The sequence below is a fragment of the Cervus canadensis genome, chromosome 18 (genome assembly GCF_019320065.1).
Source record: "Cervus canadensis isolate Bull #8, Minnesota chromosome 18, ASM1932006v1, whole genome shotgun sequence".
In the NCBI taxonomy this organism is placed as follows: Eukaryota; Metazoa; Chordata; class Mammalia; order Artiodactyla; family Cervidae; genus Cervus; species Cervus canadensis.
The window spans coordinates 46,670,685-46,698,173 of record NC_057403.1 but is presented as its reverse complement, the minus strand read 5'-3'; the positions used below and the strand labels follow the sequence as shown (position 1 = coordinate 46,698,173).

Sequence of the window (27,489 nt, the reverse complement as noted above, 5' to 3'; positions counted from 1 at the left end):
CTCCCAGGCTGTCAGGAAAGGGCGGATAGTGACCTCTGTTCATGATGTTTCTTGGGGGAAGGTCCCTGAGTTGAGATGCCGGAGTCAGCATTTCCCAAAGAGGATTCATTAGAGATTTAATGAGAAAAGAGCCTCATGAACCAAGAAGACTGGCAAGTGTTTCGCTGTGTTTATTAATTCAGCAGCCTTGCTTTCTTACAGGGCTTCTCAGAATCTTTAATTCACTAATGTGTACAACGTATCTTTGAAACTGAAAGTGGTGGTTGTTCAGTCATGTCAGATTCTTTGCGACCCCATGGACTGTAGCCCACCATGCTCCTCTGCTCATGGAATTCTCCAGGCAAGCACACTGGAGTGGGTAGCCATTCCCTTCTCCAGGGGATCTTCCTGATCCAGGGGTTGAAACTGGGTCTCCCGCATTGCAAGCAGATTTTTGGGCTTCCCTGGTGGCTCAGTTGGCAGAGTCTGCCTGTAATGTGGGAGACCCAGGTTTGATCCCTGGGTTGGGAAGATCCCCTAGAGAAGGGCATGGCAACCCATTCCAGTATTCCTGCCTGGGAAATCCCGTGGACAGAGGAGCCTGGTGGGCTACAGTCCATAGGGTCGCAAGAGTCAGACATGACTGAGCGACTAAGTCCTGGGTATCTTTAGAGAGAGAGGAAGAGAATGGTGAGGCCAGCGTTGCCTGTGACCAGAGCCGGGGGTGTGTGTGGCCCCGCATGTGCGGCTCCATGTGCATGGCTCTGGGCATGTGCCTTTTCACGGCCTTGCGGTTGGACACATCAGGAGGTGCAGACCTGGGGTTCAGAAGGAGCCTGGGCTTGGAGTGGGCAGCTCTGAGTTCGCATCCCAGCTAGGAGGCTTTGGACAAGTAGCTTGAGATCCCAGAGTTGGTTCCCCTGGCTGAAAGTCGAGTGAGAGCACCCCTAGCCCGCCCTGGGGGTCAGGATGCAAGGACGTCGCCTGTCTGCAGCAGATGCTCAGAGGCTGGTGGGTCAGGGACGCCCGTGGGCTGGTTTCCTGCCCTCTCTGTCTCCCCAGCGGGTTCGGGGTGTGCAGAGCGTGTCTTGAGGGAGAGGTGTTGTGTTTTATCTCCTCTTTGCAGCCCTAGAGGCCTTGGGGTGAGGACAGGACCTGGTGCTTCCTGGAGGCTTTCTGGCTCGGGCCCACCTTCCTTGACCCAATGGACAGGTGCTCTCTCGAGCCCAGCAAGGCACCGCCCAGAGAGTCCGCCTCTGTGAGGGTGACCCTGCTCGTGCCGCAGAAAGCAGCCCTGAGGGGCTGGCGCTGCTCTGTCCACTCCAGAGGCCAGGCCACTTCTGGAGCGGGCTCTCTGACCTCTTCAGTGCTGTGGCCCGTGACCGCATCCCGGCCGCCTCTAGCCCTCGAGGCCCTTTCTGCCACCCTAATAGACCTGTCCTCTTGACTTGGGCATGACGTGCCACGTGCAGCCCCCACACTGCCTGCATCGCCGCCACTGAATGCCCTCAAAGCGCTGGGCGTTCAGAACATTATTCCCCCATTTTTTTTTTTTTCCAGATGAGGAAACTGCAGCTCAAAAAGGATAGGTAACTTTTTCAGGGTCATGCAACTTAGACGTGATGAACCTGGGGTTCCTTTTTCTGTTTTTCTTATTTTGTTTGTGTGTGTGTATACTCAGTCGCTCAGTTGTGTCCACTTCTTTGAAACTTCATGAAAGTTACCAGCCGGGCTCCTCTGTCCATCGGATTTCCCAGGCAAGAATACTGATGGGGGTTGCCATTTCCTATTCCTGGGGATCTTCCTGACCCAAGGATTGAACCTGCATCTCTGCCTCTCCTGCATTGGCAGATGGATTCTTTACCACTGAGCCACCTGGGAAGCTCTTTGATTTATACACTCTAATGATGTTTGGAAAATCACGTGGACAGAGGAGCCTTGTGGGCAACACCCCAGGGGGTCACAAAGAGTCAACTAACACATACATTTATGTTTGGGGTATTCACATATGTATTTATACATCTGTGTGCACACACATATACACCCACTCTGACAAACAGGCCAGGAACACATCTATGTTAATATATTTAGAGTGTCACTTCAGTTATCAATCGCTTCATAGTGCCCTTTGAGTTTCTCCTTGATTTTTTACTTTATGTGTTTATGAAAACCCCCTTTATTGAGGTATGAGTGACATACAAAAAGCTGTGCATTTTAATTGTGTACTACTTGATAAGTTTGGAGATATGTATATACCCATGAAACTATCACCACAATCTTTGTTGTACGCCTGTCCCTCACAGCCCAAAGTTTCCTCCCCTCTTTTAATTTATCATTATTATTTTTATGCTAAGAACACACAAAATCTACCATGTTGAAAATTAAGTATTCAGTGCAGTATTGTTAATGATAGGCACTATGTATATGATAGATCTTATTTTTTTCTATTTGAAAACTTTAAAAAATTACACAAGCTATGTTATAACCATAGAAATAGAAACTGAAAATAACAAAATTTGTTCACTCTGTTAAAGCAGCAATTTTGGTGTTTCTGTGTCCTGATCCACTCCAGGCGTGACCTTCCCCGTGTGGAATTTTCACAGGATACCCTGCCATAGTAGGGCTCAAGCTGCTGCATCTTTTTGAGAGCTGCATAGTATTCTACTATAAGATTGTATTGTGATTTCTCTTCTCCAGACTGATACGCACATTGCTTTCAGTCTTTCATAGTTACAAATAATGCTGCAATGAATAATCTTGTGTATAAGTCAAATTTCACACTTGTGAAAGTGTTTGTAGGATAAATTACTTGAAGTAGGTTTGCCAGGTCAAAAGGTGTGTGTGTACATTAGTGACTTAGGGAGGTACAACTAAAACGCCCGCCCCAGAGGTTGTGCTGAATCTAATGCCTGCCGGGGAGTGTCTGTTTCCCCCCAGTCTGGCCAACACAGATTTGTGAAATGCTTTGTTCTTTGCCAAGTGGATACGTAAACATGGTTTTCCATAGTATTTTTAATTTTCATTTCTCTTATTATGGGTGAAGTCAGTTTTTTTCCCCAAATGTTTAGGCGATTTGGATTGTCTTTCTGTGAACGTTCTGTTTATACTCTCCTCTCATTTTTCTATTAGGTTATTGTTCTTTTTGATTTGTAGGAACTCTTTACATATGAGGGAGATTAGCTCCTTGTGATAAAAATTGCAAATGTCTCCATAATCTCTTGCTCATCTTTTGATTTTGCTTTTGATAGCTTTTACTATGTATAAAAATTTTAATTGTAGTGAATTTGTCAGTCTTTTCATTGTGGCTTTTAGGTTTCATGTCAGGTTAGAAGGGACTTAGTCACTGCAGCCTTATTTGAGAATCCTTTCATGGTTTTTTGGTCTTTGCAAATCATCCTAGTATAAATTATGACTCAAACTTTCCCTCCTCTGGGTTTTGCTAACTTTTTAAACAGGCAACTAGCAGTGCAGGAGTTAAGACTTAAACCTAAATCTTTCTTGCCATCTCCAGGACAGTGGCTACTCTGGGTCAAATCCACCATTACCGGTAGACCCACTGGGTGGGTCATGGGAAGCCCACTGTTGTGACTTCTTGGGCAGGACTAGCACCACATGAGGTCTCTGAAGGCCAGCTAGACTTCCCCTTTCTGTTCTTCCTTATCAAGGGGAACGGGAACAGGAATGAAACATGGGCGTGAAAGTGTTTTAGCCTAAAGGGGGAGCCTAGTGAAGGTAGGGCTTAAAGGAATGAATCACTAACGGTGAAATTTCAGGCAAGATTGCGGGGGAATATATAGCTGTTCTTTCCGATATGAGACCCTGGTTGAGTAGTCAGTTAATCAACACTGTTGCCTGAACACCCACTGTGTGCAGAGCCCTTTGCACACAGCTGGCGGAAGGGGGCACTGAAGTCTCTGCCTTCTGAAACTTGGGCCTGGACCCGAGTTTGCTCTCGGCCCCTGGCCTGCGTGCTGGCACGTAGAAGGTGTTGGTGAACATCTGCTGAAGCCATGAGTGCGTAAACCTCTGTCCAAATGAGTGAATGAATGGATGAACCCTTTCCGGGCAGTCCCTAACCTTCATTAGAATTGGTGCAGGAGACGGCAGACCAGATTTATTATCCCTGGCAGCTGGAGCCTTGGGGGTGTTTGTGTTTTAGAGATTGACTAGGTCATGTCTAATTCCGGAGGAGAAGTAGAAGGGCAGATTTCAGGAACAAAGAACAATTCCCTGCCCCACCCCTAGGATTAGCCCTCTGGGGCCAAGTGACAACACTTCTTTTTGTTGGGCCTAGGAGGTCTGATTTAAGTACTTCCTTTGCAAGCGGGAGAGCCATGGCCCAGATCGGGTGAGGGTCACAGAGCATGTTGGCAGAGCCGGGGGGCTGGGACACAGGTGTCCGGACCCCAAGACTGAGTGGCCGCCTGCACTCCCTGGAGGCTGGGTTGGAGTCAGCCTGGGGGTCTTGGGGAGCAGGGCTGGCTGGGGACTTAGCTTTTGGGGGATTTTGGCTTTTGCTCGTGCCTGGTGGCACTGCGGGCGGTCACCAGGAGGTGGGGAGATCAGGTAGGGGGTTGTTAGGGACTCTGCCCGCTTTGCACTCCTCTCTCTCTTGTGGGGACCTCATGGCTGGGCTTTCTCAGCTCTAGGAACTGAGCTTCCTTCTGGGCACATGTGCTGTTTTGTCCTCGCAAACTTGGCCTGTTGGCCATGAGGACCTGTGCCTCACTCTCCCCCGACCTTGGGTATCCACTTCCTGGTGAGAGCACTGAGGCCTGGAGCCTGAGAGCCTCTGCCACTCACATGGCCAGGGGCAGCGGAGCTGGGACTTGAACCCAGGCCTCCTCGCTCCCAGGCACAGATCACCTGGGGAAAGGTGTGACGCGGCAGATGCTTCCTGTTCTGAGGGAGACCTTTTTGCCTGCTTTCACCATCTCATGCCTTAAAGCCAACCCCCCACCGCAGCCGCCCTGCCTGCTTTCTGCCAGCTTTCTGCCGGGTTCAGTTTGGCTCATCCGTTTGTCCGTCCCACAAGCACCTACCAGGGCCCAGCTGCAGGACATGGACTTAATCCCACATCAGTTTGGTGAGGCAGTGCGGGGATGTTTGAGAGGTTTTTGGAAGAACTGACAGGGACAAGCACCGGGAGAAAAGGGTAGGCAGAGGGAGGTTATTCTCCCGTACAAGCTATGGCTTGGACAGGGTTCCTGGGTGCCCCTTCGTGCTGGACTGGGCAGAGCAGCTACTGGCTTCCCCTCACAGAGCTCTGGGTCTCCTGAGGGAGGTGACGTTAACGTGATCAGGAAGCCTGCCAGTCACCCAGCGCTGGGCTGGGGGTTCTGGGCTGGGGGCTCCTGCCTGCAGCAGTATGGTCATGTGGGTAGAGCGTGGGCACAGGGACCGGTCCGAGAGGCCCAAGTGGGGCCTCTCCTCTCCTCAGGCCCTCCTGCCTGCCCTGCTTCACACCCCAAGGCCCCACTTCCCCTTTCTGGGGCCACCAGGCCCCACACAGCCGCGGGGCCTGCCAGGGCAGGGCCAGAGGAAGCCGGGCTGGGTTCCTGCCAGTGCTGCTTGGGTGAGGAAGTGGGTATCCTGTCTGTGTCTGTGAAAGCTGGGGTGGGCTAGCACTCCCCTAGGGGTGTGGTAGGGCTGGGAGGGGGCTGCCAGATCAGCCAGTTCCGCTGGGGAAGGGTTTCCTGAGCACCCAGAGGGCCAGGTCCTGCAGTCATAATTCAAGGTCCTAGCGCCCTCTCTCCAGGCTCCTCTAGCTGAGGACCCCTGCCCATCAGTATTTGACAGGAAGACCCCAGTCCTGTCTCAGTTGCAGGGAAGGGAGAAGATGGTGTGTGAGGGTAGCTCAGAGGGCTTCCTGGAGGAGGAGGCCCTCCTGGATTTTGCTGACTGTGAGGATGCTCCCTGGCATGGCTGCCTGATCTCGCCCCTGGAAGGCAGAGGGAGGTACTTTGATGGAGTCCACTTTGCCCCCCACCCTCTCTCTGGAACCTTGAAAGGGGGAGGCCTGGAAGGGGTTGGCATTTGGAGATGTTCTGGGCTCTGTGGACGTCAGTACTGTGAGGGAGATGGGCAGGACCCTGGATGGCCTGTATTCAAATCCCGGCTCTCTTTTACTAGCTGTGTGACCTCAGGCAGGTAACTGAATCTGTCTGTGCCTCAGCTGCCACATCCATAAAAGAGACACAGGAGTCTCACCTTCAGGGCAGGCATGTGGATTCAGAGAGCGCTGGGCACACAGCGAGCACGCAGTAGATTCTGTGAGGGTCTGTCCCGCTCAGCCACAGGCCCTGGGGACGCTGGGGGCTCGGAGCCCGCCAGGGCCGCTTGGGGAGCTGCTGTCAGTTTCTTCCTAGGCATACCCCTAGGCTCCCTAGCTCCTCTTGCCCCGGAGTCTCTGGCGGGTACTGGAGAAGATGCGGGGAGCATCCTGCCTCCTGCAGCCTTGGGCCCCCGGCTGCTCCGGTCAGTCACGGACCTGGTGGCCGAGGTATGAGACCAGGTAGGGAAGGGGAGGGTTCCCCAGAGGAGGTCTCAGCCAGGACTGGTTGCATCTCGGGCCTACTCCCACCTCTGAACCGACTTCTTTTGACTTGGATCCTCAAGGGGCCATGAGGGCTTTCCAGACACAGCACACTGGGGCAGGGGGCCTAGCACGGACCTTGGGACTCAGTTGCAAGTGCCAGAAGCTCAGTCTGGCTTCAGCCATGGTGGGGGTGTGGGGGGGCATTGATTGTCCCTTGTGAGTCAGTCTCTTGGGGTTGCTTGAGCCTCTGACAGAGCTGGACCTGCGGGCCCTGGGGCTGTATTCAGGGCTCTGTCTCTCTCCAGTTCTCCACGTGAGCTTGTCACATCTGTCACTGTATGGCTCCCTGATGCAGAGAGAGCATCAGCAGAAGTCCCATCGAGGACTTTCACTGGTTTTGGTGCCATGTCCATCTCAGGTGGCGCTAGTGGTAAAGAACCCACCTGCCAGTGCAGGAGATGTAAGGGATGCAGGTTTGATCCCTGGGTCGGGAAGATCCCTTGGAGGAATGCATGGCAACCCACTCCAGTATTCTTGCCCGGAGAATCCAGGGACAGAGCAGCCTAGAGCAGTCCATGGGGTCACACAGATTTGGACACGACTGAAATGACTTAGCACGCATGCACACACCATCCTTAAACCAGTCGCTGGGGCTTGGGAGAGACTATGCTGATGAGCCAGACCTGGGTCACATGGCCCCTGAACTGGGGGCTGGGGCACCTAACAGAGGCAGGAAACACCCTCCCACTGGACCCTTGGGGGTCCCCCTCCTTTGTGAGAAAGGGTTGCTCCCCCGCCAGCGTTGCTGTGAGGTGGGAGTGACAGTGAGGGAAGCCTGGGACTCGAGCCCCTCCAGATAATGGGGTCTCGAGATCTCTGCTATAGGTGTCCGTGGAGTTCACACAGGACCCGGGGGGTGGGGGTGACGGGGTGCAGGGGGAGGGGGCAGGGGCGGGCCTGGCTTGACCTAAGGTCAGACTTACAGCCAGAGCAGTGCCTGGTGCTGGAGAAACCTCCCTGAGAGGGGATGAGCTTCCCGTCACAAGGCCTGAGAGCTGAGGTTGCAGAAATGCTTGTTAGAGATACGGCAGGAGTTCACCCAGGGGCTCAGAGAGGCCCCCGAGTTTCCCAAACTGGCACTGGCAGAAGAACTGGAAATTGGCCAGAAGAGCCTTGAAACCTACCCCGACAGAGAGGCCTCTGGGTCTCATTTTTGGGAGGAGCTGGCCTGTGGAGCCCCTGGAGGAGGGCATGGCAACCCACTCCAGTATTCATGCCTGGAGAATCCCTCGGACAGAGGAGCCTGGCAGGCTACAGTCCACGGGGTCACAAAGAGTCGGACATGACTTAAACGACTCAGCATGCGTGCATGGCCTGTGGAGATGCCCGTTGGTGCTGGCTTGTCTGCGGGAGGTGGTAGCACAGCCCTTCCCCGCAGTCTGGCCTTGCACGGCTCCCTTTGTTCCAGAAGCTGGACGGGGCCCCTGGGTGGGTCGCGTCCCCATGCCCATGATGCCCATTGTCCACTTTCTCGCCCGCCTGCCGTTGCCCAGGAGGTGGCCTAATTAGATCCCCAAGAGGAGTGTTTACCAGGCCTGAGTTTCCGAGGACTCCTTCAGCTAATCCCTCTCTCTCCCTGCCTGGCTCAGCCAGGCTTTGTGTGCCTGGAAGGGCAGGTTGGTGTTGGGGGTGAAAGGCCCCGTGGGTGTGTGTGTGTGTGTGTGTGTGTGTGTGTGTGTGTGTGTGTGTGTGTGTACACACATGTGGGTGGGGGTGCACTTGTGCACATCCTGGCCACACACAGCTCTGTTCTGGGGCTTCACCGGGGGGATGGAGCGGCCGTGGGGAGTTTCCTTGGCCCCTTGGAGTTTGGGTTTCGTAGCCTGGCAGCCCTGGAGCTGGCACTCGGCCACAGAGACAGGCATTGTTGGGAATGGTTTTGGCAACTGGTTCAGTCCCTGGGAGCTGCAGCTTCTGGAAGGAGCTCTGTAGGGAAGCCTCTCCCTGTTGACTGAAACCATGAGGCAGGGCCAAGGGGTCCTGGTTTGGGAGCTGGCAGACCCGGGCTTGAGTCCCAGCCCTTCTGCCAACCAGCTCCAGCTGTGTGATTTTAGGCAAGCCGCTCGACCTCTCTGGGCTAGGTTTTGCACCTGTAACACCCGGGCCTGACAGGTCATGAAGGTGAGGGGGGAGATGTGTGTGCAGGCTCCTGGGTGACTGTTACAGCTCTTTCACGTGCGCCCTGGAGCGGGGCCTTCTCAGGGCAGGGGCCTCCTCTTGCTTTGTGACGGCTTCAGCGCAGGGCTGGTTAGTACTCAAACATGCCTCTGCTGGAACAGACACTAGTGAGTGTCGATTCAGAGGTGGCAAACTGCTGGGCTGTGCCACGCGAACTTCAGGAATTTCTTTTTTCTGAACTAGAGTTGATTTGCAGCGTTGTGCCAACCTCTGTTGTACAGCAGAGTGACAGTTATACACATATAGACATTCTTTTTAAAAATATTCTTTTCTATTATGGTTGATCCCGGGAGATATAGTTCCCTCTGCTATACAGTAGGACCTGGTTGTTTATTCATTCTAAATATAATAGTTTGCATCTACTAACCCCAAACTCCGAGTCCCTCTGTCTCCCTCCCCCTGCCTCCTGGGAAACCACAAGTGTGTTCTCCATGTCTCTGAGTCTGTTTTGTAGGTAGGTTCATTTGTGTCATATTTTAGATTTCACATGGAAGTGACATCATATGGTATCTGTCATTCTTTTTCACGGCTGAGTAGTATTCCGTTGTATGTATGTATAGTATCTTTATTCATCTGTTGATGCATATTTAGGTTGTTTGCCTGTTTTTGTTGTTTTGTTGTTTAGTCTCTTTTGGCTATTGATACCACACAGATTTTAAAAATTAGCTATCAACATTTGAAGACCGGTATTTCATGTAGAAATCAGATTTGTAGCTTGTCCAGGCACTTTGAACACTTTGGCAGCCCTGGCTCAACCCCCTCAGGGTTGCCTGGGTGTTAAAGAGATAGTTGCCAAGGCTTGTGGACACCTGCCTGGGCCCAGGAGGAACAGACGGGCCTGGACCTCTGGCAAAGAGCCCCTTCTTCTGCCTCCAAGTACTAAAGGCAGCTGGTGCTTGTTGAGGGTCTTCACTTAAGACGCTGAGATTCTGGGTGACCTGCTGTTCTATCTTTGGAGTCTCTGGACTGACGTTCCTTTGCAGCTTCCACCAGCGGCCATTTGCACCCCTTGTGACTGCCCCGAGCCTTCCCGCGTCTTCCTGCCTCCCTGCCCTCTGCTGCCTGCCTTGCCCTGGTTGCTGTCCCTGAGGCAGGCCTGGAGGATGTTGGGGGCCTGGACTCCCAGTCTACTCCCTTGATACAAGATTCCTGTTGAGAGCGTGGCAGCCGCCCGAGGCTCCAATGGCTGCATCTAGGGATTGCACATTTTTGGGTAACTTTCTCTCCCTGGAGACTGGGAGCCCTAGGGGAGAGAAAGCCAGCCTGGCACACAGGAGATACAGTGGGCCTGGTGTGCCATAGGCATGATTAGCAAGCCTTTTGGGAATAAACTAATGAGTAAATATATGAGTGGTGCTGGAGAAAGAGGGAGACCCTCTGGGCTGAGCATTGCAAGCTTGGGGTCTGCTCTCAACTTTGTCACTAAGGGTCCACTGTGCTCTTCTCTGAGGTTCAGTTTTCTTTTCTATGAAGTGGAACTTGCTAGCTTGTCAATGGGTCCTTCTAGAAAAATTCAGTCTTATGTGGAAACTTAATCTAATGCAAGGGGGATGCTCTGACTGAAGCTGATGTTTGGGTCTGAGACTCACAGAAAAGCTCCAGTAATCGAGTGAGTGAGGTCTTCACACAGGAACCGTTGGAGAAGAAGAAATCCTGCAGACAGACTTCACATGTGTGGCCACCTGACTTAGGACAAAAGTGGCTCCACTGACACTTTTGAGGGAAGAATGTGGCTTCACTTAAGGCCAGTGGGGTAATCAGATGCCCTTTCAGAAAAAGGAGCTTGACACCCACATCATACTGTACCCCAAAATTCCGTGAGATGGATCAGAGCCCTACATGTAGTCAGCCTGCTAGAGCAGTGCTTTCCAGGAGAAGCTTCTGGATGCTAGAGGGGCTGCATATCTGCACGGCCCCATGTGATAACCATGAGCTGTGTGTGGCCGTTGAGCACTTGAGATGTGACTGGCGTGACTGAGGGACTGACTCTTTTTCTGACTTTAAACATGTCTTTAATGTAATCATCACACTATTGTGGTGGTGTGCTCAGTTCAGTTGTGTCCGACTCTGCGACCCTGTGGACTGTAGTCCACCAGGCTCCTCTGTCCATGGGGCTTCTCCAGGCAAGAATATTGGAGTGGGTTGCCATGCCCTCCTCTCATGCTATTGTTATGCTCAAAAAATTAAGTGTAATTTACTAACCTAGTCCCACCTTCTGCTCCCATGTATCTACTTGGGCGCTGTGTCTTCCTTGCTGCACGGGTTTTCTCTGGCTGCAGCCAGTAGCGGCTACTCTCTAGCTGTGGTGAGCGGGCTTCTCATTTGCAGAGGCTCCTCTTGCTCTGGAGCAGGGGCTCTAGGGCGCTCAGGCTCAGTAGTTGTGGTGCTTGGGCTTAGTTGCTCTGTGGCATGTGGGATCTTCCCAGGTTAGGCATCGAACCTGTGACCCCTGCATTGGCAGGTGGATTCTTAACCACTGGACCACCAGGGAAGTCCCAGTTCCCATTTAGATTTCACCACTTGTTTCAAGACAACTTTTTGTAGTTGTACATTTTTTAAAAAAAATTTATTTATTTGGCTGGGTCAGGTCTTAGTTGCAGCATGTGGGATCTTGTTCCCTGACCAGGGAACAAACCCGGACACCCTGCATTGGGAGTGTGCATTCTTGGCCACTGGACCACCAGGGAAGTCCCTGTAGTTGCAGTTTTTTAAAAATCAAGGTCTAGATAAAGTCCACTATATTGCATTGGGTTTCTAAGACTTTGGGCTTCCCTGGTGGCTTAGTCGGTAAAGAATCTGCCTGCAGTGTAGGAGACCCAGGTTCGATCCCTCGGTAGGGAAGATCCCCTGGAGAAGGGAATGGCAACCCACTCCAGTACTCTGGAGAATTCCACGGACAGAGGAGCCTGGCAGGTCCATGGGGTCGCAAAGAGTCAGACACGACTGAGCAAGCAACACTTTTTTTGTTTTTTGGAAGATTTTAAAATTTATTTTATTGTGTAACATCCCCACTTTCTCTCATGTCACTGACTGGTTAATAGTGGGTTATTTGTCCTGTAGGTCAGTAGTTTGCAAAGTGTGGACCAGCAGCTTCACCCTCTCCTGGGAACATGTGAGAAATGCCCATTTCTTTTCAGACCTCATCTGGTCCTGCTGAAACAGTACTGGGAATGCAGCCCAGCGATTTGTGTTTTAACACGTCCTCCGGGATCTCCCCTGGGTACCCCTGCTGTTGTGACTAGCCCGCTTCATAGATTTGGCTGATTGTGACCTGCTGTTGCCATTTACCTTCTCCAGTTAGCCTCTGTGTGGGACTGAATTTTTCGTTTCATTAAAAAGTGTTTTGTTTATTTATTTTTGGCTGCATCGGGTCTTCTCTAGTTGGGGCGAGCAGGGGCTGCTCTTCGTTGCAGTGTGTGGCCCTCACCGCCGAACACGGGCTCTCGATGCGCCACTTCAGTATTGCGGCACGTGGGCTCAGTAGCTGCGTCTCCAGGGCTCTAGAGCGCGGGCTCGGTAGTTGTGGCTCATGGGCTCGGCTGCTCCGTGGCCCATGGAAGCTTCCCAGACCAAGGATTGAAGCCGTGTCCGCTGCCTTGGCAGGTGGACTCTTTACCAGTGGACCACCAGGGAAGTCCTAATTTCATTTTTAATCAAATTTAATTTTTGACAGTGATGTGCGGCTGGTGGCTACTGTATTGGACAGCGCAGTTCTAAGAAATACAGGAAACTAGCTTTATGACCTTGGGGTGGGCCAGGCTTTAAACAAGACCTGAAAATTAGGTTTGGGCTAAGGTCGATAATCACACTTGGGTGTGAGTCCTGACCTCACTCTCCCCGGATGCCCAGCCTTCCCAGTCCAGGTCAAATCTCGGTCTGCTTTTTGTCTCTGCAGAGCTGAGGACCCCGAGTGACCGCTCAGTTGGACCTGAATGCAGAGGCGGATGCTGGTGGTGCAGTGATCACGGCCTGGCAGCGGGAGCAGTGCAGGCCCCGTGTGCCCATGGAGCTGCCAGCCGAGGGGGTACCTCCCCAGCCCCGCCTGCCAGGCCGGGAGAGGCCAGAGGCCTAGGCGCGCAGCCGTGGGTGTTGGCAGACAAATGCTCCCCAGGCCGTGGGGTTTCCTGCCTGGACCGCTGGGTGGGTGTGCCAAGGTGGAGGATGCCAGCCAAGGGGCGCTACTTCCTCAACGAGGGCGAGGAGGGCCCCGACCAGGATGCGCTCTACGAGAAGTACCGCCTCACCAGCCAGCACGGGCCACTCCTGCTCGTGCTCCTGTTGGTGGCCATCGCCGCCTGCACCACCCTCATCATCATCACCTTCAGCTATGGGGTGAGTGGGGGCAGCCCGTGGGTGCCGGGGGCTTCCCTGGGGTCCAGGTCTCAGCTCTGATGTTCTGTACTTGTGAGGCCTTGGGCAGGTCATTATCTTCTTTAAGGCTGAGTTTCTGCATCTGTAAAGTGTTACGGAGCATATATAGGCTGGAGGAAGACACAGTTTTTAATTTTAATTTTTAGGTCTGGGGTGGTTTTAGATGGTACGTTAATTTGGGCAAATAAATGACTGTCCCTCTTCTCCACAATGGACTTTGATTCTATTGAAGACCTGGGTCAGGGAGGGCCGGCGTGTCCCTGCTCTCACTTCTGGTATCAAGGCAGACATCATGAATCAATCCCAGCACTCGTGCGCAGGGAGCCTGGCCGTGGTCTCAGAGTCCTTCTCAGCACAACTCTCCAGGCAGACACCACAGCCATGACCTGTGTGTGGCTGTTGAGCACTTGAAATAGGGCTAATGTGTCTAAAGAACTGAATTGTCTATTTTGTTTCGTTTTCATTTATTTTTATGCTCTGGCTGCGGCATGTGGGATCTTAGTGCCCCAGCCAGGGATGGAACCTGCGCTCCCTGCTGTGGAAGTGCAGAGTCTTAGCCACTGGACAACCGGGGAAGTCCCTTAAATTTACTTTTAAATTAGTGGAAGTTTAATTTTGAATAGCCACAAGTGGCTAGTGGTTGCTGTATAGGACGATAAAGTTCTAGGAGGAAACAGCAGAGACTAAAGGGTATTAATAGAGCCGTATGAATGAGGTAAGGTGGCCAGCACCGAATAGGTGCTCCATCAGTGCTGTCTGTGTCTCTGTGGGTCTCAGGGACGTTTGTTCCGTCACTTGGCAGCTAGTCACGGAGTGCCCGCTGTGGGCCTGCCCCCGGATCAGTCTGTGCTCGTCTTGCTTAGGGGCCCCAGGGGGAAGCCAGGTGCCAGCCAGCTGTGCGTGGTCTTCCCTGCTACCCTCCTCCCCACAGGGCGCACTTCTGTGCCTTTCCTTCACTCCTCCCCTGTCTCGGATGCCCTTGGTCATCATTTCCCCTTAAAGATCCTTTCGTTCTTTTAAGAGTTAGGAGCAGTGGCCCCTCCGCCCCCTGCCCCCCGAGGCTTTCCGCAGCTGTGCTTCTGTGTGCTTACACCTGTGCCCTGCAGGGGTGTACAGAGCCCCTGGGGCCCCTGTCGGGGGCGGGCACTGGGGGGAGATGGCACCCCCAGCTGAGGCAACAGCGCCAAGCCTGAAGTGACACAGAGCCTGATGTCTAGAGGGAGGAAGGGCACCGCCCACGAGGAGGGAGCCGCTGGTGACTTCGCTGAGGCAAGCTGGCCAGGCTTACCTGGCAGGCTTCCTGGAGGAAGTGACACCCTGCTGGATAGCCGTGGCATTTCTGTGCATGTCTGCCCCACCCAGGACCCCTCCAGACACCGGGCCATCCTGGGGACGGCATTCTTCACACTCGCTGTGTTTGTGGTCCTCTACGCGCTGGTGTACGTTGAGTGCCTCGACCGGCGGGGGCTCAGGGTCTCGGCGCTGCTCACCTGGGCCTGCCTTGTGACACTGGGCTACGTGCTGGTGTTTGATTTTGACTTGCCGAGGAAGGACACCTGTGCCTGGGGGCAGGTAAGAGGGCAGGGGACCCTGGCGCCCCTGGGGGTTGGGTGCGCTTGGCAGCTCCTGCACTCCCTGGACCTCAGGTCCGTTTTGGAGGCTGATCAGCATTGGGTGTACCGGCCACGGGCCCTCCCCTCTCTCCGGGCTGTGGTTCTGTGACTGAGAATGGGCCCTGGGCTGGTCTTGTTCTCTCCGCTCTGCACTGATGAGATGGGGGTGAGGTGGGAGGAGGGTCCTCCTGAATGTCTAGCCACGGCGTTTCTGGAAATGACACATCTCCGATCAAAGAGGCAAAAGGCCCGAACTGGCTCAGGTGGCAGGAAAGGCCGGGGTCAGTCTGGGGCTTCAGCAGGCTGGCCAGATCCTGTTTCCTTCCAGCTCTGCTTCCCTGTCAGGCCATCCCCAGCTCAGCACACAGATGGCTGCAGCGCCTCCAGGCTGCCGTCCACCAGCCTGCCCCAGCCAGTTGAAAGAGGGAGCCCTTCCTCAGCCAGCTTGCCTCACACTGGCTGGCCTGGGTCATGCGCCTAGCCGTGGACGGTCATTGTCATCAGGGGCTGGCCCCAGTCTGACCACTGGGGCTGGGGTCATGGAAGCCATGCATGGAAGCGTGGGAATGGGCACTGCTCCCCGAAGGGCGGGAAGAGGCAGGCCAGCTCTGAGAGTGGACGGGGTGGGTGGGCCCGCGCCGCTGGAGGGGGCAGGCGAACGGGCCCTGCCCAGCCTTCCAGTAGTTACCATTTTTGCAGAGGAAGAGCTGGGGGCAGCCGGCACCAGGCAAGGGCTCCCTGGGCCCCGAGGGCAGTGGGGCTCAGGCTGGGTAGGCTTGGCCTTGGCCCCAGACCCTGAATCAGCTCGTGGGACATGATGCTGGCTGGGTGGGTTTTTGACTTTTTCCTGCTCGCATGTGTCTGCCGCTGCTGCTGACCACGCAAGGTGGGGGAAGGGGCCAGCCTGAGGGCAGGGGGCACCAGGATCCTGGCCTGGCCGCTGAAGACTCGGCGTTCAGGCTTCTGGGGCCCCACCAGCCGAGCGAAGCTGGGCGGGGGTGGCGGGGCGGCCGCGCTCACGGCACGCTGCGGGCAGGCGCCCTTCTTCCTGTTCGTGGTCTTCGTGGTGTACACGCTGCTGCCCTCCAGCATGTGGGGGGCCGTCGTGGCCGGACTCGTCTCCAGCACCTCCCACCTCCTGGTGCTCGCCAGTCTGATGGACGCCTTCATCAACCCCAGTGTCCATGTGGGGCTGCAGGTGAGGAGCGCGGGCCTTTGGGCATGGGGCCGGCTAAGCCGCGGGTGGGGCTGTGGTTGGGGCTGAGGGCAGCTGAGGCTGGTGTGGGTGAGTTGGAGGCCTTGGAGACGGTTTGCGGACAGGCGGCCTCCAGGCCAGGCTCTATCCCAGTCAGAGGTGCCCTGTCCTGCAGCCTTTGCTGGCCTGGGGTACCCCAGGGTTCAGCCTCTCCCTCCAGCCCTGACCTTCGGGGTCCTTCCTGGGTCCAGGAAGGTGCTGGGTGAGACCCTGTTCAGAGGTTTCACCTGCTCACGTCGGAGCCCCACGGGACAGGGTTGGACACCCTGTCTTGTCTTCGTGTTGAGGGATTCTGAATGGTCAGTGGGGATGGACAGTTGTGTTTTTGGTCTGGGAGGCGCAGGCCGGAGCTCCGGGCAGCCAGCCAGGCGCCGTGCCTTCCGGGACTGTCCTTGGCACTCCCCTGGGCCCTGTGAGGAGACAGGCTCCTGCCTCTGTTTTAGTGGTGCTGGGTCCTGAGCCCTCCACACTAGGGGATGCCTGGAGGATGCAGACACAGGCCTGGGTCCCGTCCTGCAGTCACAGCAACTCACTTGGGATCCAGCCCCTGTCTGGGCCTCAGGTTCCCTGCCTGCACCCCCTGGGAGGCCAGGGATCGGGGAGAGGGTCCCAGCACCAGCCCGTCAAGGGGGCTGGTCTCCTGGGGGCATGGGCCAGGCCTGATGCCGAGCCCGCTGTGGCCCACCCGCAGCTGCTGGCCACTGCGGTGGTCTTCCTGTGTGGGAACCTCATGGGCGCCTTCCACAAGCACCACATGCAGGATGCCTCCCGCGACCTCTTCACCTACACTGTGAAGTGCATCCAGATTCGGCGTAAGCTGCGCATCGAGAAGCGCCAGCAGGTGGGACCCGCTGCCCCTCGTCCCCCTGCCGTCCCTCAGGCCCCATGCCCTGTGTCTTTTCTCTGACGATGTGCTCGGCGTGTACACGGGGCACCTGACCAGACACCCGTGCCGGCGTCCCTTGGGGGGCTGCCGGACCATGGGAGGTGTGTGCCCGCGGGTTGGTGCAGGACGTGTACCAGCTGCTGGGGGGCACGGCGCGGAGAGGATGGAGGCCTGACGCCGCCCTGCCTGTGCCCGTGTGCCAGGAGAACCTGCTGCTGTCCGTGCTGCCTGCCCACATCTCCATGGGCATGAAGCTGGCCATCATTGAGCGGCTCAAGGAGCGCGGGGACCGCCGTTACCTGCCCGACAACAACTTCCACAACCTCTACGTCAAGAGGCACCAGAATGTTAGGTCAGTTTCCTGGGGAGCGAAGGGCCTACCCTCCTACCTGGAGGCCCAGGAGACTCCCCCAGACTGGGGAGAGGTAAATCCAGGCCTCTCCCCGGGCCTCAGTCTCCCCGCTTGCTCCCCCAGAGAGTGAGGTTGGATTACATGGGTACTGGAGGAAATCCTCTCTCCCCTAAAATGGTCAGACTCTGCACGGACGTGACTGCAGGGAAGGAAGGGGTCATTTGCAGGTGATTCTCCACTGGGCACAGGATCCCCTCAAAGGAGGTGAAGCCCCCCTCAGGTGACTTCTAGTGGCCCCCCAGCCCTGACACCTGATCTTGACAGACTTGAAGGGCCTGCAGAATCTTAGTCGACGGCACTGCCCTGAGTGAAGTGTAGATGCGGGTGCCGTGAGCTCCACTCCGACCCTCTGCCTGTAGCTCAGCCTTCCCCCCGAGGCTGCCCGTGGCCTCTGTCTGGGCTGTGGATGGTCCAGAACCACAGGCTCAGGAGCCGGGAGGTCTGGTGCGAAATGCAGCTCTGGCTTCCCAGCGCGTCTTCACCTCCCTGGGCCTCAGTTTTCTCACCTGCAGAATGGGGGTTCTACAAGGGCAGTGTGAGGATGAGAGGTGTGAAGGCGCTGGGCGTGGAGCTCAGCTGGGGGGAGCATGCAGTCCCTTCTTTGTTGTTGTTCAGTCGCTCAGTCACGTCCGACTCTTTGAGACCCCGTGGACTACAGCACACCAGGCTTCCCTGTCCTTCACTATCTTCTGGAGCTTGCTCAAACTAGTGTCCATTGAGTCGGTGATGCCATCCAACCATCTCATCCTCTGTCGCCCCTTCTGCTCCTGCCCTCAGTCTTTCTCAGCATCAGGGTCTTTTCCAGTGAGTCAGCTCTTTGCATCAGGTGGCCAAAGTATTGGAGCTTCAGCTTCAGCATAATTCCTTCCAATGAGTAGTCAGGATTTATTTCCTTTAGGATTGCCTGGTTTGATCTCCTTGCTGTCCAAGGGACTCTCAAGAGTAGCTGTATCTTACCAAGGTTTTAGTTCCGAAGTTGGTGAAACCAGGTGTGGGGAAGGTGAGAAGTTCCCAGGGGCCCAAGAATCTGCCCGTGATGGTACAGTTGAGTCATCTGTGGTGAGGGCTCTACAGGGGCCAGGGGTTCCAGAGGGCTCTGCAGACTGGGGCTTGTTCAATTTGGCTCTGGCGTGAAGCCTCTGGAACTTTAATTTGTCTTTATGACAGGGAGCTTCTCTCCCATCGCTATGGAGGCGGAGGGCTTGCAGGGGTGACTGAGTACAGGGCTGGCAGACATTCAGGGGCTTTTGGCCCTGACCCTTCTCCCACCCCACCCCCAGCATCCTCTACGCTGACATTGTGGGCTTCACGCGGCTGGCCAGTGACTGCTCCCCCAAAGAGCTGGTGGTGGTGCTGAACGAGCTCTTCGGCAAGTTTGACCAGATCGCCAAGGTGAGCGTGCTGCCTCCGTTCTTCTGATAGTGAAGTCAGGAACACCTCCTGCTGCACCCATGGGCTGTCCTGTGTCCAGTGCTGTTTGGAGACGGACACAGGGAGGCCTGGGTTGAATTTCAGCATCCAGTCAGCAAATGCTTCCGAGTGCCCTGTGGTCGGAGTGGAGGCTGAGCCAGGAGCCTGTCCCCCAGAGTGGGTCAGTACATGCTGGGGAAGGCACTGGGCTTCCTAAGCTCAGAGGAGGGCTGCCTGGAGGAGCAGGTGGTTCTGTTCTCATGACACGAGGGCGACAGCCTCTGGGGAATGCCGGGCTTTACCCTGAATCTGCCTTTTGATGGTATCTTGGGTGAAGAGCCTGCACGTTGAAGTCTGAGAAACCTAAGAAGAAACCTGAAGAGGAAAGGGAACAGTGTTATGGGCAGAGGGAACCAAATGTGCAAAAGCCTAGAGTAGAGAGAGCCCAGTGTGCCCACATGTGGAAAGCGGCTCCGTGTCATGGGACAGAGTGTGTTCAGGGGGGCGCCTGGTCACAGGGTCAGACATGCAGGGACTTGACAGCTGACGTGAGCAGTGGGCCTTGACCGGAGGACCCCTGAGGGCCCTTAGGAGGTGCCAAGCCGGGAGAGTGTTGGGCAAGGGGAGTCTCCAGGATACAGACAAGGCAGGAGGGGTCTGGAGACGGAACAGGGCTGAGCCGGGACCTCACTGTTTTATCTTCGTGAGTAGCTCCCCGTGTGTGTGTTTGTGGGCAGAGGGGTTGTGATGGAGCCTCAGTTCTTCATTAATTTAGCACATGGTCTAAGATCAGCTGAGGGTCAGCCCTGGGCTTGCGTGGGGCCTCTGGCTGCCCTCAAGTAGCTCCCGGTCTGCATGCTGCCTGGTTGGAAGAGGGTCACAGGGGGTGGGACTGGGGAGTGCCTAGCCCAGCCTCAGGTGGTCAGGAAGGCTTCCTGGAAGTGGCGACCACTGAGTAGAGACTCAAGTATAGGATTTAGGGCAGTTGCTCTCCATCCTGGCTACGTGTTTGAATCACCTGAAAAGTTTAAATAAAACACCAATACCCATGCCCACACCCTTGGGAGTTTTTAAGAGCCTCCTGGATGACTCCATGGGCAGAGAATCAGTGGTTTAGAGTTTGATGGGAGGCAAGTTCTGGCCCCACACTAGGAAGAGCTGCTCATTCTTGGGAGAGACTGCCTCACCAGGAGTGGGCAGTGGGTGCCTTCTCAGGGGATGAGCTTCCCATCATAGGAGGTAATCAAGCTGCAGTTGGCCACCACTGGCCAGGGGTGCCCTGGAGAACTGTCTCCCTGGGTCCTGTTGAATGAGTGACTCTGAGGGCCTGTCTAGCTGGGAGGCTTTCTTCAGGAGCTTCCTTCTTTCATGATTTTCCCTGAACCAGCAGGTGGGGTTTCCCAGAGGTTGGAGGCCACAGCTGGCTCTTTCCCTGCCACAAAGCCAAGGCCTTGCCCTTGCCTTCTTGTGCACAGCCCGCCCTCCGTGGCAGGCCCATGAGGGAGCCCCACTGTACAGATGAGAAGAGGGAGGCCGCGGCAGGGGCCAGTCTACAGGCCAGAGCGTCCAGTCCCTGGGCAGATGCAGCAGGCAGGGCTGGCTCCAGCCTCTTGTCCCTGTGGCCACCAGATCCCAGAACGGTATCCTCCTGGCGAGAGCCAGGCCTGCTCTCAGGGGTTTCTGCGTTGCCTCTGGGCTCAGCCACTTTCGCCCGCAGCGCACTGACCCAGCTCCTCCAGTTGTAAGTGAGAGGCAGTGGGAGGAGCAGCCGGGGGAGCGTGGCCTCCTGACAGGGGAGCTGGATCCAGACTGGGATCCTGCGCCTGGCCTTGGAGGAGATAAGGGTGTCCTGGCCCTCGCCAAGCTCTGCTTTCTAGGAAAGTGGGGTCCTCACCCGGCTCCTCAGGCCGTGCAGAGCTCAGCGTGTGCCAGCCGGGGCGGCCCAGCGGGAAGCGGCGGGCACACACGCAGAGGGGTCCTTGGAGGGCGGGCTTAGGGAGGGGACTGCTCACAAAGGCCTGGCAGGTAGGGTACCCCAAGGGAGGGGTGGTGCCTGGCCTGGTCATGGGCGCTGGGTCAACCCCCCAGGCCTGGGGGGCGTGCCAGGGAGTGGGCAGTGGGTCTGGAGATGGAGGGTATCCTGGTTCCAGGAGCCAGCTCTTTGGGACCCTGCAGGAGGGAGCCAGGGCAGGGCTTCCTGGTGGGGTCTCTGTAAATAAAGCATGCAGTTGGGGTGCAGCGTGCAGCCCAGGGGGCAGCTCCTCCTTCCTGTTCTCCCAACCCCCACCCCCAGGCCTTGGTATGTGTGGCCCCCTTTGCTCAGGGCTTCTGGGGGTCAAGTGGCCGCAGCACCACCTTGGATGGGACTTCAGACAGCCTGCCTGGCCTTCCCTTCCCCTCCAAGAGCATTCTCCTCCATGACGCCACCTTCTCTCCCCACGCCCATCTTTGCTCTCTGCTCTCTGCCCATTCCCCAGACCCTGTGTCCCTGGCGGCATAGCTGTCTCCTTGGTTACCTTTGACACCTACTGACCCTGAAGCTTAAGGCTGCTGTTGCCTCTCTGTTCTCATCCCCTCCACTTCCTCCGCACAGACTGTTGTGCTGTGTCTCCAACAGCTTCGTGGCCTCAGGGCCTTTGCACAGTCTGCTTCCCTCTGCCCAGGATGCTCTTCCTCCAGCTCCTGACAGGGCTTGCTCCCTCGGCTCCTTTAGGACATTTCTCGAAATTACTTTCACTGGGAGGCCTTCTCTGGACTCCTGGAAGCTTCCTCTTCCTCCTCATTCCTCATTTTTTTTTTCCATAGCACTTATCATTATGGGTGTCTGTCGATTTTATTTATCTAGTGTCCAGCCCTACCTCTGGCTGCAGGATTGTTTTCTGTTTTGCTCACTGCTGTATCCCAGTGTCTGGGGCAGGACAGGGGACTCAGTAGAAGCTCAAACAGTGCATGGGTGAATGAAACCAAAAGTAGTGGCTCCCTAGAGGCACTCAGGTGGCCGCCTTTCATAACACTTGATTTCATCCTTGACACCTGCTTAGGGTTCCTCCTACAGAGCTCCTGCGTCCCCAGTCCTTTTGCCAGGCCCAGAAGCAGCTGCTGGTGTTTGATGCCCCGGGGGAAAAAGCCTCTGGCCAGAAAAGAGCCTGGCTGACTCTGGAGGGTGTGGGGAGGTGGCTGACAGGCCTGCTCCCTGGCCCCTGGGCCGTCTGTGGAGCAGGCCTCTCCCTCGCCTTGCAGGCCAACGAGTGCATGCGGATTAAGATCCTGGGCGACTGCTACTACTGCGTGTCCGGCTTGCCCGTGTCCCTGCCCAGCCACGCCCGCAACTGCGTGAAGATGGGGCTGGACATGTGTGAGGCCATCAAGTAGGTAACACAGCCAGGTCCAGGGCCCGGGGGTCTGTCATCACGACGGACCCTTCCTGCTCCCCAAGGCATGGTGGGGAACACATTGTCCCCACTTTGCAGATGAGGAAACTGAGGCTGCAAGGGTGCAGGAGGCTTACCTGGACCACTCAGCACTGTGTTTACATCCCTCCCTCTGGGCTCCGCTGGGACTCCGAGTAGCAGAGAACCCCCGAAGTGAGGATGGTTGGGGAGCTCTGTTTCTCCGGAGACAGCCTTTGCAGCGGCAGGGGAGGTGGCCAACATAGGGTCTGACTCCAGGCCTCCATCTGCTTCCTGCTCCCCCTGTGAAGACCCTGGGAGTTGGGGAACTAGCCCTCAGCTGCAGGGAGACCCCCAGCCTCCCACGACTCCTTCCCACCAACATTTAGCTCCCCACGAGGTTCTCTGGAGCCCAGGGCAGCTGTGGTCTGTGGTCAGGCGGGCCTGGCCACCCCAGCCAGTGTTCAGGACAGAGCAGGGTGCGTGCACAGCCCCTGTGCAAACCCAGCTCCAGCTTGTCTTCCTCCTGAAGTCTCACCAGACAAATCATCGCCTGGGAGTCAGGGGTCCAGGTCACAGCCTGGCTGTGCGTCGCCGCCTGAGTGATCTCAGGCTGGCGCTGCGCTCTCGGGGCTCACGTCCCTCCCTGGAGAATGTGGATGTTGCGCGGGGCCCCCTGCCTCCTCTGGCTCTGACCCAGCAGGCTGGGTCCGTCTCCAGCCCGTTGGTGGGCACATGGCACTGGCTGCTCCCTGGACCCTCCCCCACTTGTCAGAGGGACCCCAGAGGGCCCTGTTCATGTTGGGGATGCCTTGTGCCCTGGGGAAGCCTAAGTTGGGGCTCCTTGTACTGAGTACTGCTGCAGTCCTCAGTGCTCCCATTTCCAAGAAGTGGGGGTGTGTAAGGCCCCCCAAAGCTGTCCCCATGTTCTTTGTCTCTGCTGGGTTTGGGTGGTGCCCGGATCCTTCTGCAGATACCAGCTGGGGCTGCCGGGCAGGGGGAACACCCAGTGATAGACTCTTAAGGCCTTCCCCATGAGCCATGGTGACCGGTGACAATTGCATTTCTTCCTTTTTCTAGTAGCCTTTGAACATGGGGGTGACCACATCTATTTGCACACTCCTGGGGATGGGGGGGCTCATCCCCTTTCAAGGAGGCAGCCCCTCAGGCTGAGAAGCTTCTGTCCTGTGAGCTGGGCCTGCCCTGTCCCCACATGCTGCTCACACCCCGGACAGGGATCTTGAGCCTGTCCTAGGGTTTAGGGCCCCTCTGGACCCCTGGCTGAGGTGGGGTGACCAGCCTCTGCCCCAGGCAGGTGCGGGAGGCCACAGGCGTGGACATCAGCATGCGTGTGGGCATCCACTCGGGGAACGTGCTGTGCGGTGTCATCGGGCTCCGCAAGTGGCAGTACGACGTGTGGTCCCACGACGTGTCCCTGGCCAACAGGATGGAGGCGGCCGGAGTCCCTGGGTGAGGCTCAGCTGGCCAGCGGGCAGGTCAGAGGTCAGGGGGCGGACTGTGGGCTGACGTGGGGGAGGGGCAGCCTGGGCTCAGAGAGGGAGATCCAGGACCCCGAAGTGGGGGGGCGCTCGCCTGGGCTCCGGTCTGCTCGGCCCTGTCTGCTGTGCACCCCCTGGGCGGGTACCCCCACCCTCTCTGGAGGCCCTGCTGCTGTCTGACTCTGGTCTCCCCCAGCCGGGTGCACATCACAGAGGCGACGCTGAAGCACCTGGACAAGGCGTACGAGGTGGAGGACGGGCACGGGCAGCAGCGGGACCCTTACCTCAAAGAGATGAACATCCGCACCTACCTGGTCATCGACCCCCGGGTACGAGGCTCAGCTGCGGCGGGGCGGGGGTGGGTGTCATGCAGGAGCCAGGGTCCACACCTGGGGAACGGTGCCCAAGGAGAGAGAGGCGGGAAGGGGGAGCGTCCCGTCACCAGGTATGTTTTAGGCCCCAGGTGACATCTTCTCTGGGCCTCAGTGTTCTTTTCTGTGAAATGGGAATGGCAACAGAGCTTAGCTCAGGAGGAGAAAAAGCCAGTCTGAGTGAAGCCTTCACCATGAGCTGGGTGTATCGTCAACATTCTCCAACTAACTGTAGTGACATTCTAGTCACTATTAGTTTATTTTCCACGAGGCTGTCACTAATCTTCCAGATTTTCAAGGCACATTTTACAAAACACGCCTTGGATGGGAATCGGGAAGCAAGGGTCGGCCAAGGGGCCGCTAGGCAGGAGGAGCGTCCGTGTGTCTGACCCGCCGTGTCCACCTGCCCCGCTGGCGCCTCTGTGTTCTCTGTGGGCCCCTCTTTCGTCAGGACCCCCGTGGCGGGGCAGGGTGGGAGGCTGTGGGGCCTCTCTCAGACGCTCGGCCCTGGTCCTGCCCCCAGCCCACCCGCGTCTGCAGGGGCCATTCTTTCCCGCCCGCGGGAGGCCAGCTCGTCTGGCCGTCCTCGGTGAGTCATCCTTGGGGCTTGCTCAAGAATGTCGGCCGGGGCCGGCTCTCTGGGCTCCCTCTCACTCTGGCCTTGGCTGTCCTCAGGGCTGACCCGGCTGCCAGTCTCCAGGGGGGCTGAGGGCTAGTCTCTGAACTTCTCCTCACCCCCTCGGGCTTCATCCTGCCGGTGTTCCCAGGGCACCCTCGGTGGGCCAGCAACTCTGAGTTGGCATCCGGGGAAACCCTGCCTGGGTACCCTGGGGCTGCTCCTGGCCCACCATGGGGGAACCCACCCGGCCCCTCACCCGACAGCTCTGGGCCCCGCCCACCATTAGCCCCGCCCACTACGAGCCCCACCTACCCTCGGTCCCGCCCTCTCCTCGGGCCCCGCCCACTCCTCAGATCGATCCCCTCCCTTTCCTCCCCAGCCCTGTGCCAGTCCCCGTCCCTCCACGCCAGGCTCTTAATATGGCAGGACCCAGGTCACTGCTGCTCCCTCTGCCCAGAGCCCTCTTCCCTCTGTCCCAAGTGCCCCGTTCATCCTTTACTGTTTATTGTCAGTGTGAGCTCCATGTGGGTAGGCTCGGGCGGGATCCCTCTTCTCTGGGCTGCAGCCCTGGGTCCTTGAACAGCGCCTGGCATGGAGCTGGGGCCCAGACAGCTGGTGAATGAATGAAGCAGAGCCCTTGAGCTCAAGGCGGTGGTAGGCGTGGCCCCAAAACCCACCCCTCAGGGCTGCCGGGTCAGCAGGTACAACCACAGATGCCCAGTCTGAGTCGCGTTCCAGATGAACGGAGATTTTTAGTACGAGAGGCTCATGCAGGGTTAATTGGGCTTTCTGTAATTTACCTGGCAACCCTACCTTCCCCCATCTTTGTTTAATTTTACTCATTCATGTAGTCAAAAATTCAGAAGAATGAGGGGCGTGTTGTAGACAAGTTTTCCAAGCATCTCTGTCTACTGAGCCGGCACGTCCCCTCTAGAGGGGACCCGTGCGGTGAGTGTGTTCCTTCCAGAGGTGTCTATGTGGGTAAGTAGATGGAAAAACTCTGCCCTCCGAGTAGCGCCCCCTCCACCCACCTCCCAACCACCAGGGCAAACCTTGTAGTGTAGCTCAGAGACCTTCCCTTCTGTGCGCAGAGACCGCCCGCATCTCTTCTCGTGACTGCAGCGCACACCACACGGATGCTTGGGCTCATCTCCCGTGGTGGATGGGAGGCCCATTCCCAGCTCTGGCTTCTGTGGGCTCGTGTGTGTGAGGCCCCCCAGGATGAGTGTCCAGAGGTGGCTGGAAGGGGGGTCTGTGAACCCTCCCTTGGCCCTGCTTATGAACAGGTGTATTTTTACTCAGAACTGATGGACCTTCAGTTCACATTGAACTTTTAGGGACAGTGTCTGGCGTCCCTGCCCTAAGAGAGAAAGTGAGAAAGTGCCAGTGACCTTGAACTTGAAGAGCTGAGTGCCGTGTTGGCAGGGCTGCTGACAGTGAAGGGGGAGGCACAGAAATGTGACTGTCCCCCACCCACCTGACTTCCAGGGCAGGTCAGTCACTGCAGGGCAACGCTCACTCTCCAGACCCTGGGATTGTTCTCACAAGGACAGAACCCTGTGCCATTTCCTCTGGCCAGGCACACAGACATGGCTCAGGGGTTAAGAATGTTTCTATCCCGAAGGAGGCAAGAAGCTTCCAGGAAAGTTGCTGCTTGTGGCTTGACAAGCGTTTGTGGCTGTAGGTGCTGGTCCATGTGGGTGTTTGTGGGAACCCCTGCAGACTGGGACTCCTGGACGGCAGGAGCGTTGGTGGGGGGGGAGAGGACTCAAGATGGCTCAAGCTTGTCCCTGGTGGCCTTTCGGATGGTCCCAGGCGGGTTGTTGTTCCAGGTTGGGGGAAGGTGGGCCCCTCGCTCGGGGCCTGGCCGAGCCACCGCGTCCTTGGCACGGACACAGAGGGCGTGTGGCGGACGGTGGACCCATGCCGCGGTCTGAGGGCAGTATGAGTGGAACTGTCTGGAGTGCTGGCCCGTGGGGGTGTGGGTTCAGCCCTGGGTTGGCCATCACTCCGGGCTGCCGGCCAGCACTCCCCTTCCTCCCGCTGCTGCCAGGGGAGGACATGTGCCAGCCGCATGAGGGTGGGCAAGGCAGGATGCCTGTGGCTTCCCTGGGCGCCATCTCCCTGGGGTACCTCCACTGGGAGGGGCCGATGGGCTTTCACGGGCCAAGCAGGGCCTTTGGGCTTGGGACCTTAACCCACTTCTTGCCCTGGGGAGGCGGAGGTGGGGCTGAGGGGCTGTGTACAGCTGTGGTTGGGGCAGGGTGAGGTCCCTGAGCTGGGGCCTCTTTGGAGCCCAGCTGGGGAGTGCACTGGGCTTCCGCCAGTCCCGGAGGGGCTGCAGCCCCAGCAGTTCGCTTTGTCATTTTCCCTTTTCTCCAGATGGACCAGCGCTCTGGGCAGCATCCCATTTCTTGGGGAGCAGGGTGTGGGTGGGGGCCCCTTCCTGGGCTGAGAAGGGAGGGGCGGGACAGGCTGTGTCTGTGTCTGCCCTCAGAGCCAGCAGCCGCCCCAGCCCAGCCAGCACAACCCCAAGAACAAGGGGGACGCGGCCCTGAAGATGCGGGCATCCGTGCGAATGACGCGCTACCTGGAGTCCTGGGGGGCGGCTCGCCCCTTCGCGCACCTCAACCAACGCGAGAGCGTGAGCAGCAGTGAGACCCTTGTGTCCCACGGGCGGAGGCCCAAGGTAGGACCCTCCTCCCAGGGAGCTGGGAGGTGGGGCCCCGGGAAAGGGCAGGGGGGCCCACACTAAGGGGTCCTTCTGTCTGAGCCTGGCTCTCTGCATGGGCAGGATGGTTCTGGGCTCTGCCCTGCCTCCCTCCCTCCTGGGGCCCTTGGGGAAGTGAGGGCATTTGGAGAATGCTCCAGGGGGCTGGGGATGTCTCTGGCCTTCTGGTTCCCCAGAC

General features: G+C 57.1%; 1 protein-coding gene across 6 annotated transcripts in view; it reads left to right on the top strand.

Annotated features, from left to right (window-relative positions):
• ADCY7 (adenylate cyclase 7) overlaps positions 1 to 27,489 on the top strand; it is a 61,779-nt gene that overhangs the window by 20,833 nt on the left and 13,457 nt on the right. For all 6 annotated transcript variants that reach the window (XM_043437657.1, XM_043437654.1, XM_043437653.1 and 3 more), the window contains exons 2-11: positions 12,651 to 13,087; positions 14,489 to 14,698; positions 15,776 to 15,937; positions 16,686 to 16,835; positions 17,084 to 17,232; positions 18,573 to 18,684; positions 21,943 to 22,070; positions 23,403 to 23,561; positions 23,787 to 23,919; positions 27,078 to 27,269. In XM_043437657.1, the coding sequence (XP_043293592.1) occupies positions 12,917 to 13,087; positions 14,489 to 14,698; positions 15,776 to 15,937; positions 16,686 to 16,835; positions 17,084 to 17,232; positions 18,573 to 18,684; positions 21,943 to 22,070; positions 23,403 to 23,561; positions 23,787 to 23,919; positions 27,078 to 27,269 (1,566 nt within the window). In that variant the 5' untranslated portion in view covers positions 12,651 to 12,916. The remainder of the gene's footprint in view (positions 1 to 12,650; positions 13,088 to 14,488; positions 14,699 to 15,775; positions 15,938 to 16,685; positions 16,836 to 17,083; positions 17,233 to 18,572; positions 18,685 to 21,942; positions 22,071 to 23,402; positions 23,562 to 23,786; positions 23,920 to 27,077; positions 27,270 to 27,489) is intronic.